Below are 12,343 nucleotides of genomic sequence, written 5' to 3'. Positions count from 1 at the left end.
TTTTTTTATTTTTCTTGTGACAGACAGACAGACAGCTGCACAGACAGCTGGGTGACTGAAGGGGGATGGTCGGGACAACATAGGCACTAGGGACTGGATAGAAAGGAAACTCCACAAAAGGCAATAAATAAATAAATACAAATGGGAAGGAGGGCAAAGGCCATGGAGGAGCAGTGAGGACATCCCTGGGCCAGTGGAGAATGCCCAGAACTGCATCGGCTGGGACAGGAGACCAGCTGGAGCGGCCTTAGGCACACACCTCTTTGCCTTTCTCCTCTCTCTTTCGGAAGATGCAGCTGCTGGCCTGCCCTGCCACCCCTGAGCCCACTCCTGTTGCCTTCTACCCTTCTGCCCTCCCTTATGTCTCTGCTCTGGCTCCTGGCACGCTCTCTATGTCTAGTCCTCCTCTCCACCACATTCCCACATCACAGGGTCCTTCTTCCTCTTCAGCCATGTCCCCTTCTGGGTTCTCCCTGAGATATAGCATTCCACTCCAGCCTAGAACCTTCCTCAAGCTCCTCCCTCTCTATCCTCCGTCTCATTCTTCACTTCCCAACTCCCTCCTTGACTTTCTGCTCTCACCCTTGCCCAGCCTCGCCAGTGGGTCTCCTGCTCTGGTTATGGCCGGGGTGACATTCGGCTGAAGCCCCAGGGCCTTGTCCTCTTAGGTCCATGAGGTAATAGCCCAGCCAGATGTTGCTGCTGCTGCTGCTGCTGCTGCTGCTGCTGCTGCTGCTGCTGGTATCTGAAGCCCCTGCCTGTCCAGCTCAGCATGGGCTCTGGAATGTCCCTTGGCAGCGCGAGTGAGAACCCAAGTTGAAGCCCGTGGCCGGGCTGCGGTCTGTGCCACCTAGGGGCTGCCAGGGTAGGAGCGGAGCAGCACCTTGTGACGGGTAGCAGCCTCAGCCCGACGTCGCCGCTGCTCGCCCAGGAATTCCTTGAGCCGGTTGGTGGTGAAGGTGAGTGTCTGGCGGCGCAGCTTCATCAGGTAGGCATCTTGCAGCCATGGGTGGGCCAAGCAGTCCTGCAGAGAGGGCCGGCTCCTGCCAGGCAAGCCAGGGATCATGAACCAGGAAAGAAGCTCTGGGAGAAGGCAGGCTGTTCCCTCCTTCAGGCCCTTTATCAATCCTGATTCTGATATTGGGCAGCTCATGGGCTCAGTTTCCCAGTCTCTGCAATAGGGACTGACTCTGCCTTTCCCAGGGCTGTTGTGGGCTTTAAATGGGCGGCAGTGTGACAGCTTCTGCTGCAACTCTCTATGGAGGAGTTGGGAATCTTTGGCCAAGTGAAGCCATGGTGGTCTGCATTCAGAGATGGGTAACACTGGAGGGTTGGCAGGTAGGGGGCCTACTCACCAGGGATGTACTGAGAGGACCTTTCTCAAGAAGAGGGTGGCACTCTGGGATGTGTTAGGATACAACTGGAAGGCATCAAAGCGACCCCCAACAATCCGAGCCTCTGTTTCCTGGGGGTCTGGCTCATAGAATGGGGAGTACCCACTAAGCCTGTTGTGGAAGAAAGGTGAATTGCCATCTTGGATGCCTCTCTCATTGCCTCTACCTTAGAGTGATGTGCAGTTGAAAGACTTAAGAGACATTCATGTAGGGCATCTGGGAGGGGCACAGTATTCAAGGATAATGCCACTTTGCTTTTGGTTGTGTGCCTGGGAGGCAGGGAAATGCAGGATGAGGGAGGGGTGGGCAGAAGTGGACTGAGATCTAGAACAGGTAGAGGGAGGGATCATGGGCAGAGAAAGCATGGGGCTGGACCAGGACCAGGCCACTCACATGATGTAGGTGAGCACACCGGCTCCCCAGATGTCTGTGGCAGAGCCAATGGGGTCTCCCTTCACCATCTCAGGAGCTGAAAAGAGACAGAGGTCAAGCTGGCTTAGGTTCCCTGTGGCAGGGGAACAGGGAGAGGGAGGCTGGGTTGGGGCGGGGGTGGGGGTAGTTCTGGGGCCTTAAGAAGCAGAACCGTGGCCGTTACCAAAGCATGATTAAAACCAGAACAGCAGGCCCTAGAGGTCAGCAGGCAGGACAGAAGTGGGGGTGATGTGGACCACTCGCCACTGAGTAATGGAGATTCCAGAAGACCCATGATACAATGTCACAAGCTGCCCGGGACCACCTCAGAAGCAGTGCTCTCATTTACAGAGTGTGGCCATTTAAGAGCCTTTGAAATCAGCCTGGCTGGCTCTAATCCCAAGCCTGCCCCTTCTCATGATGGGACCTCGGGCGATTTACTAAACCTGCCTGGCTCCCATTGTCTTGTCTCTAAAGTGTGGCTTGTAGAATAACTTTAAGGAATAACGATAACAAGTACCGGTTAGCAGGTAGCTAAATGACTGGCTTTCCCTGCTCAGTACAGTTGTAATTGATTCTCTCGTCTTTCCAGCTTTTGCAAATCCCATTGCAGTTATTTGTAACTGTCTAATTGGACAAATAACTTAATGTCAGGGTGCTTCTCCTTCCTCATCTGTAAAAAGGGAGTACTGCAGTGCCCAACTCCGGGGCTATTGTAAAGATCAATGGAAAAAACTCTCGTTCATTATTTACATAGCGGGTAATGTATATTAATGGTACATGTGTGGGTGGAGGGGGTGAGCCTGGCATGCCCCTGTGGCAATCCTCTAGCCCTCTACCATGACCCTGCTGCTGGCCCTCTTACCCATGAACTCCAGAGTGCCTGTGCGGTGGCCAAGTGGCTTCAGGGCCTGAGGGTTATAGGGCTGAGCACTGCCAAAGTCCACAATCTTAAGGGCATTGTCAGCGGCCAACAGTAGATTGTCCGGCTTGATGTCCAGGTGTAGCACGTGGTGGCCGTGGAGGTAGTCCAGGCCTTGTAGCAGCTGCACCACATAGGTGGCCACGTCGTCTTCTGAATACCGGAATCTAAGGCGGGGGTGGGGTGTCACCAGAGGCTGGATGGGTGACCTTCCAGTCAGCCTCCTCCACTCCTGCTACCCTTTCCCCAGGGACACCCAGCTACCTGTCGCTGAGCCCACAGAGAAGTTCCCGGTTGCCACAGCTCTCAGCAATAAGCACGAGGTACCGAGGGGTGATGTAGGCCTCGTGCAGGGACATGAGCCGCTCGTGGTGCAGCGTCCGAAGCACCTCGTATTCCTGCAGCACGCGTCGCTTGCCCTCCGCGGCATACGGAACAATCTTGGCGACAAACGTTCGGCCTGTAGCATTCTCCCGGCATGACCGCACAACGCCAAAGCGGCCCCTGTGTGTGTAAGAGGGATGCCACAGACTCAGGGTGGGCACTATCATGGTGAGAGCTAAAATGGGAAGCAGGGACCATGAGAACAAGAACGCAGTGGGCAGACTGGAGCGATGGCTCAGCGGTTAAGAGCACTGACTATTCTTCCTGAGGTCCCGAGTTCAATTCCAGAAACCACATGATGGCTCACAACCATCTGTAATGGGATCCAGTGACCTCTTCTGGTGTGTCTGAAGACAGCCACAGTGTACACATACATTAAATAAATCTTTCCAAAACAAAAACGCAGTGGGCTGCAGTGGGCTTCGGAGTTCAGTGCTAGGAGCAAAGCTTCCAGCTCTCCTGGCTCTCTACCTTTGGGAAAGCACATAACCTCAGTTTTCTCATCTGTGAAAGGGGTGATCACAGTGGCAAGGCTGTGCCTTCCTCTCACAGTTGTGAAGAGCACATGGCTCAAGCTCAAGACAGTAGCTAGCTGAGCTCAAATGGTCCTTAAAGACCCACATCTTAGCATCTTCCTCCAAGTCTAGCCAGGACAGTCTGCACAAACTGTATCCCTTGTTCCCTGTGTCCCATCCACTCTCCCACCTTCTCCCTATCCCTGCTTGCCTGGCCTTCTCCTCCAGGAAGGTGTAGGGTTTCTGAGGGGGACCCTGCCGAAGAGTGGTGCTCTCGGGTGTCGGGGAGCTGACCACTTCCTTGGCTGGGCTGAGGCTCCGCACAGTCACCTTGGTGGGCTCAGGAGGGGGCTCAGGGGCTGGGGCCTGGGGGGCTGGAGGTGCAGACACGAAGGAAGTCACCATATACAAGGAAGTTGAGGAAGGTGCTGGTTTAACCCCTTGAGGACTAGAGGTTGGGGTCAGGGTTCCAGTGTCAGGGACAAAAGACCTAGGTTCACTTGGGGTGACCACGATACTGGGTGGGGATGGCTCTGCTTGCTGGGTGGCCAGAAGCCCCCTGTGCTTTCGTGGAGGGGTTGCGGGTGGTGGACCCACAGCCTTGAGTGAGGACAAGGCTTGGTTGGCAGACATGGAGGAAGTTGAGGGGCTGAGAGTGGATGCCTGGGAGGCTGGGGGCGCAAGAGTGGGGGTGGGGGCCAGTGAGGTAGGAGAGTCAGGCGGTGGGGCCCTGGTTGGCCCTGAGGTAACAGGGGCATCTCGGGGAGCAGCAGCTGGCTGAGCAGGAGAATCTAAGAGAAGACAAAGAAAATCATCATAGAATGTTCTGGGAGCAGAGCCGGGATGCTCCAAGGAGCAGAGAGGTCCTGGGTTCCGACATCACCGCCCTGCACCTTCCGCTGACCTGGAGTGCCTCGGATGAAGACCTTCTCAGAAGGGTTGCTGAAGGGCCCCTGCCCAGCACGATTGGAACAGGCCACACGGAACCTCACGGTCACACCGACAGGCAGCTGAGTCACATTGTAGTAACAGTCGGGGATGCCTGAGCTCACAGGGTGCCAGACAGATTCCCCTGCAGACAGCACAGTGGAGGGAGGGTTAAGGCCCTAGAGGGATGGCCCCAGCTCTCTATGCTACAAGAGCCCAGAGAAGATGCCTCTATCTAGTGAGGACTCTGGCCTTCCCAAGCAGCCCCACCCCCACCCTTGGCCTGCCACTTGCTCCCTTCACCCTGCCTTGCCCTCACCATCCACCCGCCGCTCCAGAGTGTATGTGCAAGGTGCCCGACCATCTCCTGGCTTCCACAGTACTAGTGCTGTGTCATGGTAGGTCTGGGGCACCTCTGGAGGAGCTAGCTTCCCTGGAATGCCTGGAAGGAGAAGGAGATGTGGGTTCAACATATGCGGGTTCAGCACGCCCTAACCCACTTCCTCATCCCTGGTACATTGGCCTTGCTCTCCCACTAACTCACGGGCCACGGCCACAGTACAGGAGCTGGTAATGCTGCCCAGGACATTGGTGGCTGAGCACTCATAGAGCCCAGCATGCCGCTTGCCGGCCCGGGGTATGCTCAGCAGCTGCCGTCCATCTTTGCAGGACACAATGACCACTGAGGGCTCTGAGCGCAGGGACTGCTTATCTGGGGACAAGAAGGCATAGACTGAGCAGCTGAGTGAATCCAGGTTTCCCTCCCTTGCCCTTTACCTCTTTCTGCCTCCCCGTGGCCTGGCCTCTCCCATGCCCTTTGACTAGGAACTGCATGTCGCTGCCTCCCCTCTCTACAGAAGACACAATGTATTTACCTTTCATCCAGGAGATGCGGGGTGCTGGGCAGGCTGCAGGTAGGCAGAGCAGGGTGGCTGCTTCCCCCTCCAACAGCACCTGGTCCTTGAGTTTGATGTGGAAGACTGGGGGGAAATCTGAAGGAAAAGAGAGACAGCTCAGGACCCTGGCTGCTTGCTGCTGAGGGAGAGACAGATGCCTGTGAGCCCTGGTAGTACACGGCCAGTACAATGAATGATTCTCGCCTCCTGGTCATATGTAGGAGAGTAGAACCTCATGCCCTGTGTGCCTCCCAGGTTTTCTTGTAGTGGGCATCACCTTCTCCAGCCTCTCAGCATATGCAGAACCCTCTTCTCCCTGACTGATGACTGAAGATGCCGGCGCTTACCTCACCTCACGTGTGTAAATCACTTAGAGCTGAGACCAGCATTAAATAAGTGCTCTATGGGCGTTTGTTAAAATAAAAACAAACACAGTTTGAAGAATGATAACAGTCAAGACTCTGCAATTTAAACTCCCTCTGGGCCACTGCAGGGCAAATGAGCAGGAAAGGAGAGGAAGCAGGGGCCCGAGCTAACATGGGCTGTGAGAAGCGTCTGTTATCAGAATGTGCAGTCTTGGAGCCAGTGTGACAGCTAAGCAAATAAAGGCACCTGCCGCCAAGCCTTGTGACCTGAGTTCCGTTCAACAAATCCACATGATGGAAGGAAAAAAAAATAGACTCCTGAAAGTTGTTCAGGCTGGAGGCAGGAGGATCTCTGATTTTGAGACTAGCCTGGTTTACATAGTGAGTTCCAGGACTGCCAGGGCTACACAGAGAAACCCTGCCTCAAAAACAAAACAAAAAACAAAACAAAACAAAAAAAACAACTGTGCAGTCTCAAGAGAGCTGAAGCCAGCGCCCCCTATGGGCAGCCCCAGGAAGCGCGCCTCTGTGTCTCTGGGATTTAGGGGAGGCTCCTGACATTCCTGCATATTCATTCATGCCACTAAAAAGAGCAAGAGAGAAGAGTAGACCCCAGGACCCTAAGCAAGTCCCATGCCCCTTCTGAAACTGCATTTCTAATCTGTGACTTGAGAGGCTGAGACCCATCAAGCTTGGGTGGGGAGGGTCTGCTGTGAAAAGGAAAGGCGACACAGAGTCCACACAGGAAGTGCTCCCAAACAGCCTTTCTTGAGGTCGCTAGCTACTATGATCTCTTTAGTACACCCAGCAGAGAAGGCAGGAGCTGAACCTGGAAAGAGGGATTGTTTGGGCAAAGCAGAAAAGCTGCCTGGACCCTGGCTGGTGACCTTGCCCAAGGCAAGGGGCTTGTGCCAGTTCTGCAGGTCCTCAGAGGCACTGCGATTTGAATTTGTGGTCCCTGGATTGTTCCTTAAGAAAAAAAAAATCCAATCTGGTTTAGGTCACAGGGGGTGGGGCGTGTCTACTTCACCTGGGGAGAGAGAGCTAAAGACCCCTAGGAAAGCAGTAACCACAGGAACCAGGAGGGAGCAGGAATTCAGAGGAAGTACAGGACCCTATTGTTCCCCAAGGAGGGGCCTCAGTCTTATTCTCCAGGGTACCGGGAATGGTCTCTCGGCAGTTGCTGCCCGCAGTCGGGGTACTGCGGAGGGAACAAAGCAGGCCAGCATAAGAGGTAAAAGATGTCCTACGGTCATTAGTCCAGGATCAGCCCCAGTTGATAAAGTGGACATGGGAGGGGCTTCTTCCTGCAGGGGGAGAATGGGGTCAGAGGGCACTCACTGCTCAGAAGGGAATCAGCTGCACAGAAAAATGGAGGCCCCAGGTGGGAAGGGATTAGCAACCCCACATTTCTCTACTGATGCTCTTTCCACCCGCCCCCCCCCCCCGCCCCTCCATTTCTACCCTCTTCCAGCCAGCTTGTCCCCCACGCCCTCCCACCAGTCATACAGCCCCACAGCCTTGACCAGGGCTTAGAAATAGTCTTCTTAAGCCCATCTGAGTTGAAAGCAAGTTTAGATCCATTCTACCCCAAACTGAGCCAGGATAGAGTTGACAGCTTCTAAAGATCATGTGCACACCCTGGCTTGGTGGCTTTCTCCTGAATGTCCAGAAATGTCTAGAAACCTACCTGCTTCTTTGCCAGGTAGGAGGACACCAGGAAGAATACCTCCTTCCCTGCAGCCCCAGGACATTTGAACAAGCAATAGACTGTGGGATATTGCAGGCCTCTACCCAAGCAAAAAATCCTAATGTCTATTTTTCTCTAAAACTTGCCTTGTGGGTGATTGGGGGAGGGGGAGACTTGGGGGGGGGAGAACCAGAAGTTCAGAGTTGTATAGAACAGAGGGTGCAGTCCAAGCTGGGATACAAGTTGTGTCTTTGAATGCAAGTGGTCTGAGACACTGAGTGCACAGAAGCAGGATTTGGGGCAGCTTTAAAACTGCACCCAGATGCAGAGACCTTGCAAGAGACACAAGGCCAGCCAAACAAAGGCCTCAGTGGCCTGGAGATGCTTGCAGACTCTGGCTGCTCCCCTTATTAGACCTGAGATTCGGACAAGCTACTCAGCATCGCTTCACTAAGCTATTTCCCCAACGGTAAAATAGGATGCAGAGGACCATCCTTCTAAAGAATGCTGTAGTGTTAAACAAGACAGCCTTTGTGACATGCTTAATAGGACACTTGCCTTTGCTAATTAATGGCAGCTGCTGCTGTAATTATCGTTGTTGTTTTCCTAACTAGAGGCCTCTTCCATGACTGCCCAAGGTCCTCATGGTGGTCTGTTGTCAGCCAGCCCTGAGAGCAACCTAAGGCTTCTTACCTGACTCACTGGGCACATACTGGTGACCCAAGTCCTCTTGGACACTGGAGGAGAGGTTTGGCTGCGATAATCCCTTGTCCTTGCGCAGCCTGGAAAGGCCCCACCGGTGCCGGCTTCGGCTTTCTCCAGGAGCTGTACACACCCAGACTCATGAGCTCTTGTGTAGCCATTCCCACAGGACACCCACATTCCTGTAGCTCTCAAAGTAGCACCCCCCCCAAATCAAACCCAACCCAACCAAACCAGAAACAAACAAAAAACAAAAACAAAACAAAAACAAAAACCCAACCTTGTCCCTTTTCTTGCTAGCCTCTGCCTCTCCACCTCTCTCTACCCGCTTCCGGTTTCTGGAGCCCCCTACTCCTTTCAGAACCTGTCTCTAGCACACCACTCCCATTACTCGCCTCGTCCCTCCTTACCTGAAGAACCCGATGTGCCACTGGCCTCTGAACCCAGAGACTCAGCGGAAGGTGTAGTGGCACCAGTCTGAGAGGCCAGCTGATTGTGCGGAACACCGAGGCGTCGCAGGCTCTCCCCTTCGGAAGTAGCCCTGCGCAGCCGTCCAAACAGCGGCGTGCTGCGACCCGAGGCGCCCCCGGAGTCCTCGCTGCTGCCGCTGCGCTGCAAACGGCTGGACAGACGCTCCAGCGTCGAGCTGAGTCTCCTGCGCACCGCCAGCACTGGGGATGCCCGAGCTGAGCTGCCGCCCTCGGAGCTCTCCCCGTCTCCACTGCGGGACTCCCAGGCAGGGTGTCGCTGTCCCGGCGGTGTCCGCCGCAGCTTCTGCGACAGGGACAGCGAAAGGCGACGCACAAGGCCTGGCTCTCCGGCTACCCTGAGGTCCTGCACGGAGCGCGAGCGCTCGGGCCGTCGCACCAGCTCTAGCGGCGTTCCTGCCGGACTGGGCCGGTATATGCCGTCGTCTTCCGCCCCACGGAAGGGACCGCGCTCCTCCGAGCGCGAGCGGCTCAGTAGCCTCAGGCCCCGCGACAGTGGCGATTCGCGGCTGCGTTTGAACTTAGCCTCAAACACAGCTTCTGATTCGAGGTTTTCGATGCTGCCGCTGAGGCTGCTGCCGGGCCTAGGGGGCACCGTGGGGACTCGGGCTTTCTCGGTTAGCACTGGGGGAGTTCTGGCCGAAGGCACGCGCTTCTCAGAGGCTCCGGGCGGCGGGGAAGCCACCCTGGCAAACACAGCCGCGTGGGGCTTGGGCTCTGATAGAGGCACAGCGGGGTCCTGTGGGGACAGGGTGGGACTGGACAGCTGGAGCGACTGCATGATCTGGGCATAGGGGGTGAGAGGCTGCGTTGGCATTTGCAGAGCCAAAGGGGGTTGTGCTGGTTTGGCAGCTCGGACTGGTTCTGGTTTGGGCTCAGGGACCTTTTCTGGGACAGGCTGAGGTTCCGGGGGCTGGGGAGAGTCTCTGGATGTGACAGCGGAAGGTTCCGGGGACTTGGTGATACTGAGTTTGGGGACGCTGGGCCTCGCAGGGCTCGGTGGCTGGGTCTCGCTAAGGGCAGATAAGGAGGGAGACTCCTGCAGCCTGCGAGCCCCAAGTCTGGCCACGGGGATTTCGAGGGGCGCCCCCGCGCGGCGGTGCCGACCCCGGGGCTCTGCCTCGCCCTGAGAGAAGCTGCTGCTCTTTTGCAGGCCCCGGGACTCCGGAGGGGGCTGGTGGTGGGGGGCAGCCTCGCTGGAGGCAGCCCGCGCCATCCTGGGATCCCGTGCACGGCCCCCCAGGCTCTCCAGCAGGGGTCCCCTGAGGCCGCTGACCTTGCCATCCTCCGGGCCTCCCCTCAGCAGCCGCTGACGCAGGGCCTGCAGCCTCTGGGCATACTCGCCCTCACCCAGGCCTCCCCGAGTCAGGCGGGTGGCACCCGGGCTGGGGCTCCTGCGCTGCGGCAGCTCCACGGATGCTGCCTTGTGCAAGCTCCGGCCCGGTTCCCGCGACCCGACTCGGGGCAGGGCACTCTCAGCAGAGCTACCCCTGCGGAGCTCTGGCCGCCTGGGGCTAGGCCCATCAGGGGACTCCTGGCCTGGAGAGGGGAGTGCCTCAGGGCTGGGGGCCTCCTGGTCCTTAGAGGGAGCCCTTCCCTGCTCTTGCCAGTCCATGGGGGTGGCAGCCCCAGCTTCCGGGGTCCCCAGAGCCTCATCTTCAGTGGGGATGTCGGTGAGGGATACTCGAGAACCTGAGAACTCAGGCTGCAGGGGGCGGGGTACTGAGGGAAGTTCCTCCAACTCTTCCTCTTCTGAGTCTGAAGAGGATGAGAGTCCCCCACTCGGGGGTTGTCTTCTAGGCATGGCCACCCACACCCGCTCCGGGGGAGCCCGTAGCAGTTCCGGAATGGGGCGCAGCACCAGGTGGCACTTGTAGCTGATTTGAGAGCGCTGCAAACAAGATGCTACAGTCAGACCAGAAAGGCCCAGAGGCTTAACTGGTTCCCAGGCCCCTTTCAACTCTGGAGAAAGATATAGCGATGGGAGGGCAGCTCAGGCAGGAATAGGGGGCGAGGCTTCACCATTGAAAAGAAATATCACGGGAGGAAATAAGTGTAAAAAGGACAGGGGCAGGGCGGGGACAAACTCACCTGCCACCTCCTCCGTGACAGGAAGAGCTTCAGGTGATCTGTGCTCACCTCTGCACCCTTTGCTTCTGTCTGCAAACCCAGGAAAGAGGGCCTGAGGGACAGCACTCTGTCAACCCAGACCTTTTGAGAGAGACAAAGTCCACTGGGGACCTTGATGCAAGAAGTACTGATTCCTGAAGGGTTTTGTCCCCACAAACTGTCAGGCCAGAGCTACCCCTGAGACACATTCTTTGACTACAGGAGAAGAGGCAGGTAACAGGCAATGCCTGAGGGTGGCTTTCCCTGACATATTGGGTATTCCGGGAGTCCCCAACTCCCTTCTGTCTCTGGGTACCACCAGACATTCGAAGTCCTGGTGGCCCAGACTTATAGATGCTGCCCGAGGCAGCCTGCCCACCCTCGATCTGATGCTACTTGTTTCTGATCCAAGGAAGGAAACTCTTCGTTTGAGAGTTGCTAGCAGAATGGCTTGTCTTTGGCTGACCCAGCACAGTGTTGGATGACAAGTATCTTGTTTTGTAGGATGAAGTCCCTCATGCTCAGGGCCTTAGGTGCTAGGCAAGCAGTCTGCCCTGAGCCATGTGGCATCATCCAATGGCAAGTGGATTTAGATGCCTTCTCTCGACTCATTTGCTGATCTCCTCCTTGCCAGTGCCTGCCACTGTGTCCCGGGAGGCAGGGGCTTGAAAATGATAAGAACCATTCACCTGAAGTTCATGAGTGAATGAGCCAGGCCACCCTGTCACCAGTGTGTGGAACCAACCCAGGACAGAGATGGCCACACAAAAGGGAGGAAATTAGGCCAGGACTGGTCTTGTGCACCAATAGGAACCCTAAAGAGGAGCACCCACGCCCATTCCCAAGGATAGGAAAAGGAGTCCAAGCTTATGCTTAGAGTCTATGCTATTCTAACCTGATCATTGACTTGGGCCTCAGTTTCCTTATCAACAAAATGGGACTAATACTACAATCCTTTACAGATCTACTGTGAGGCTACTAGGTCACATGTATATAAAATGCATATCATAGTTAACAAGTATAATGGTCAGTAAATGGAGCTGTTTGGACTAGACTCACTTTGAACCAAGGATGTTCCAGTGTCTCTTCTGCAGTAGGTCTCCTGTAAAGGAATAAGAAGTAATAATTTATCATTCCTTTATTCATGAATGGTTGAGAAAATGGGACTTCTTAAGAACAAGGGATTTGATGCGAGAGAGATGGCTCAGTGGTCAAGAGCACCGACTGTTCTTCCAGAGGTCCTGAGTTCAATTACCAGCAACCACAAGGTGGCTCATAACCATCTGTACTGGGATCTGATGCCTTCTTCTGCTGTGTCTGAAGACAGCAACAGTGTACTCATATACATAAAATAAATAAGTAAATCTTTTTTTAAAAAAAGGAATGGGGGGGGGGAGCTGGTGAGATGGCTCAGTGGGTAAGAGCACCCGGCTGCTCTTCTGAAGGTCCAGAGTTCAAATCCCAGCAACCACATGGTGGCTCACAACCATCCGTAACGAGATCTAGCGCCCTCTTCTGGAGTGTCTGAAGACAGCTACAG

At 55.5% G+C, this 12,343-nt stretch overlaps 1 protein-coding gene across 8 annotated transcripts in view; it reads right to left on the bottom strand.

Moving 5' to 3' along the window:
* Speg (striated muscle enriched protein kinase) overlaps positions 1–12,343 on the bottom strand; it is a 56,888-nt gene continuing 44,545 nt past the window's right edge. For all 8 annotated transcript variants that reach the window (XM_029477550.1, XM_029477557.1, XM_021160232.2 and 5 more), the window contains 14 exons: positions 11,863–11,905; positions 10,786–10,854; positions 8,617–10,585; positions 8,198–8,329; positions 5,429–5,545; positions 5,098–5,265; positions 4,873–4,995; positions 4,531–4,698; positions 3,838–4,417; positions 2,992–3,231; positions 2,671–2,894; positions 1,788–1,863; positions 1,356–1,505; positions 1–1,043 (listed from right to left, as the gene is read on the bottom strand). In XM_029477550.1, the coding sequence (XP_029333410.1) occupies positions 851–1,043; positions 1,356–1,505; positions 1,788–1,863; positions 2,671–2,894; positions 2,992–3,231; positions 3,838–4,417; positions 4,531–4,698; positions 4,873–4,995; positions 5,098–5,265; positions 5,429–5,545; positions 8,198–8,329; positions 8,617–10,585; positions 10,786–10,854; positions 11,863–11,905 (4,252 nt within the window). In that variant the 3' untranslated portion in view covers positions 1–850. The remainder of the gene's footprint in view (positions 1,044–1,355; positions 1,506–1,787; positions 1,864–2,670; positions 2,895–2,991; positions 3,232–3,837; positions 4,418–4,530; positions 4,699–4,872; positions 4,996–5,097; positions 5,266–5,428; positions 5,546–8,197; positions 8,330–8,616; positions 10,586–10,785; positions 10,855–11,862; positions 11,906–12,343) is intronic.

The sequence above is a fragment of the Mus caroli genome, chromosome 1, assembly GCF_900094665.2.
Source record: "Mus caroli chromosome 1, CAROLI_EIJ_v1.1, whole genome shotgun sequence".
In the NCBI taxonomy this organism is placed as follows: Eukaryota; Metazoa; Chordata; class Mammalia; order Rodentia; family Muridae; genus Mus; species Mus caroli.
Note: the sequence above shows the minus strand (reverse complement) of the source record. Positions and strands in the feature narration are given on the sequence as shown.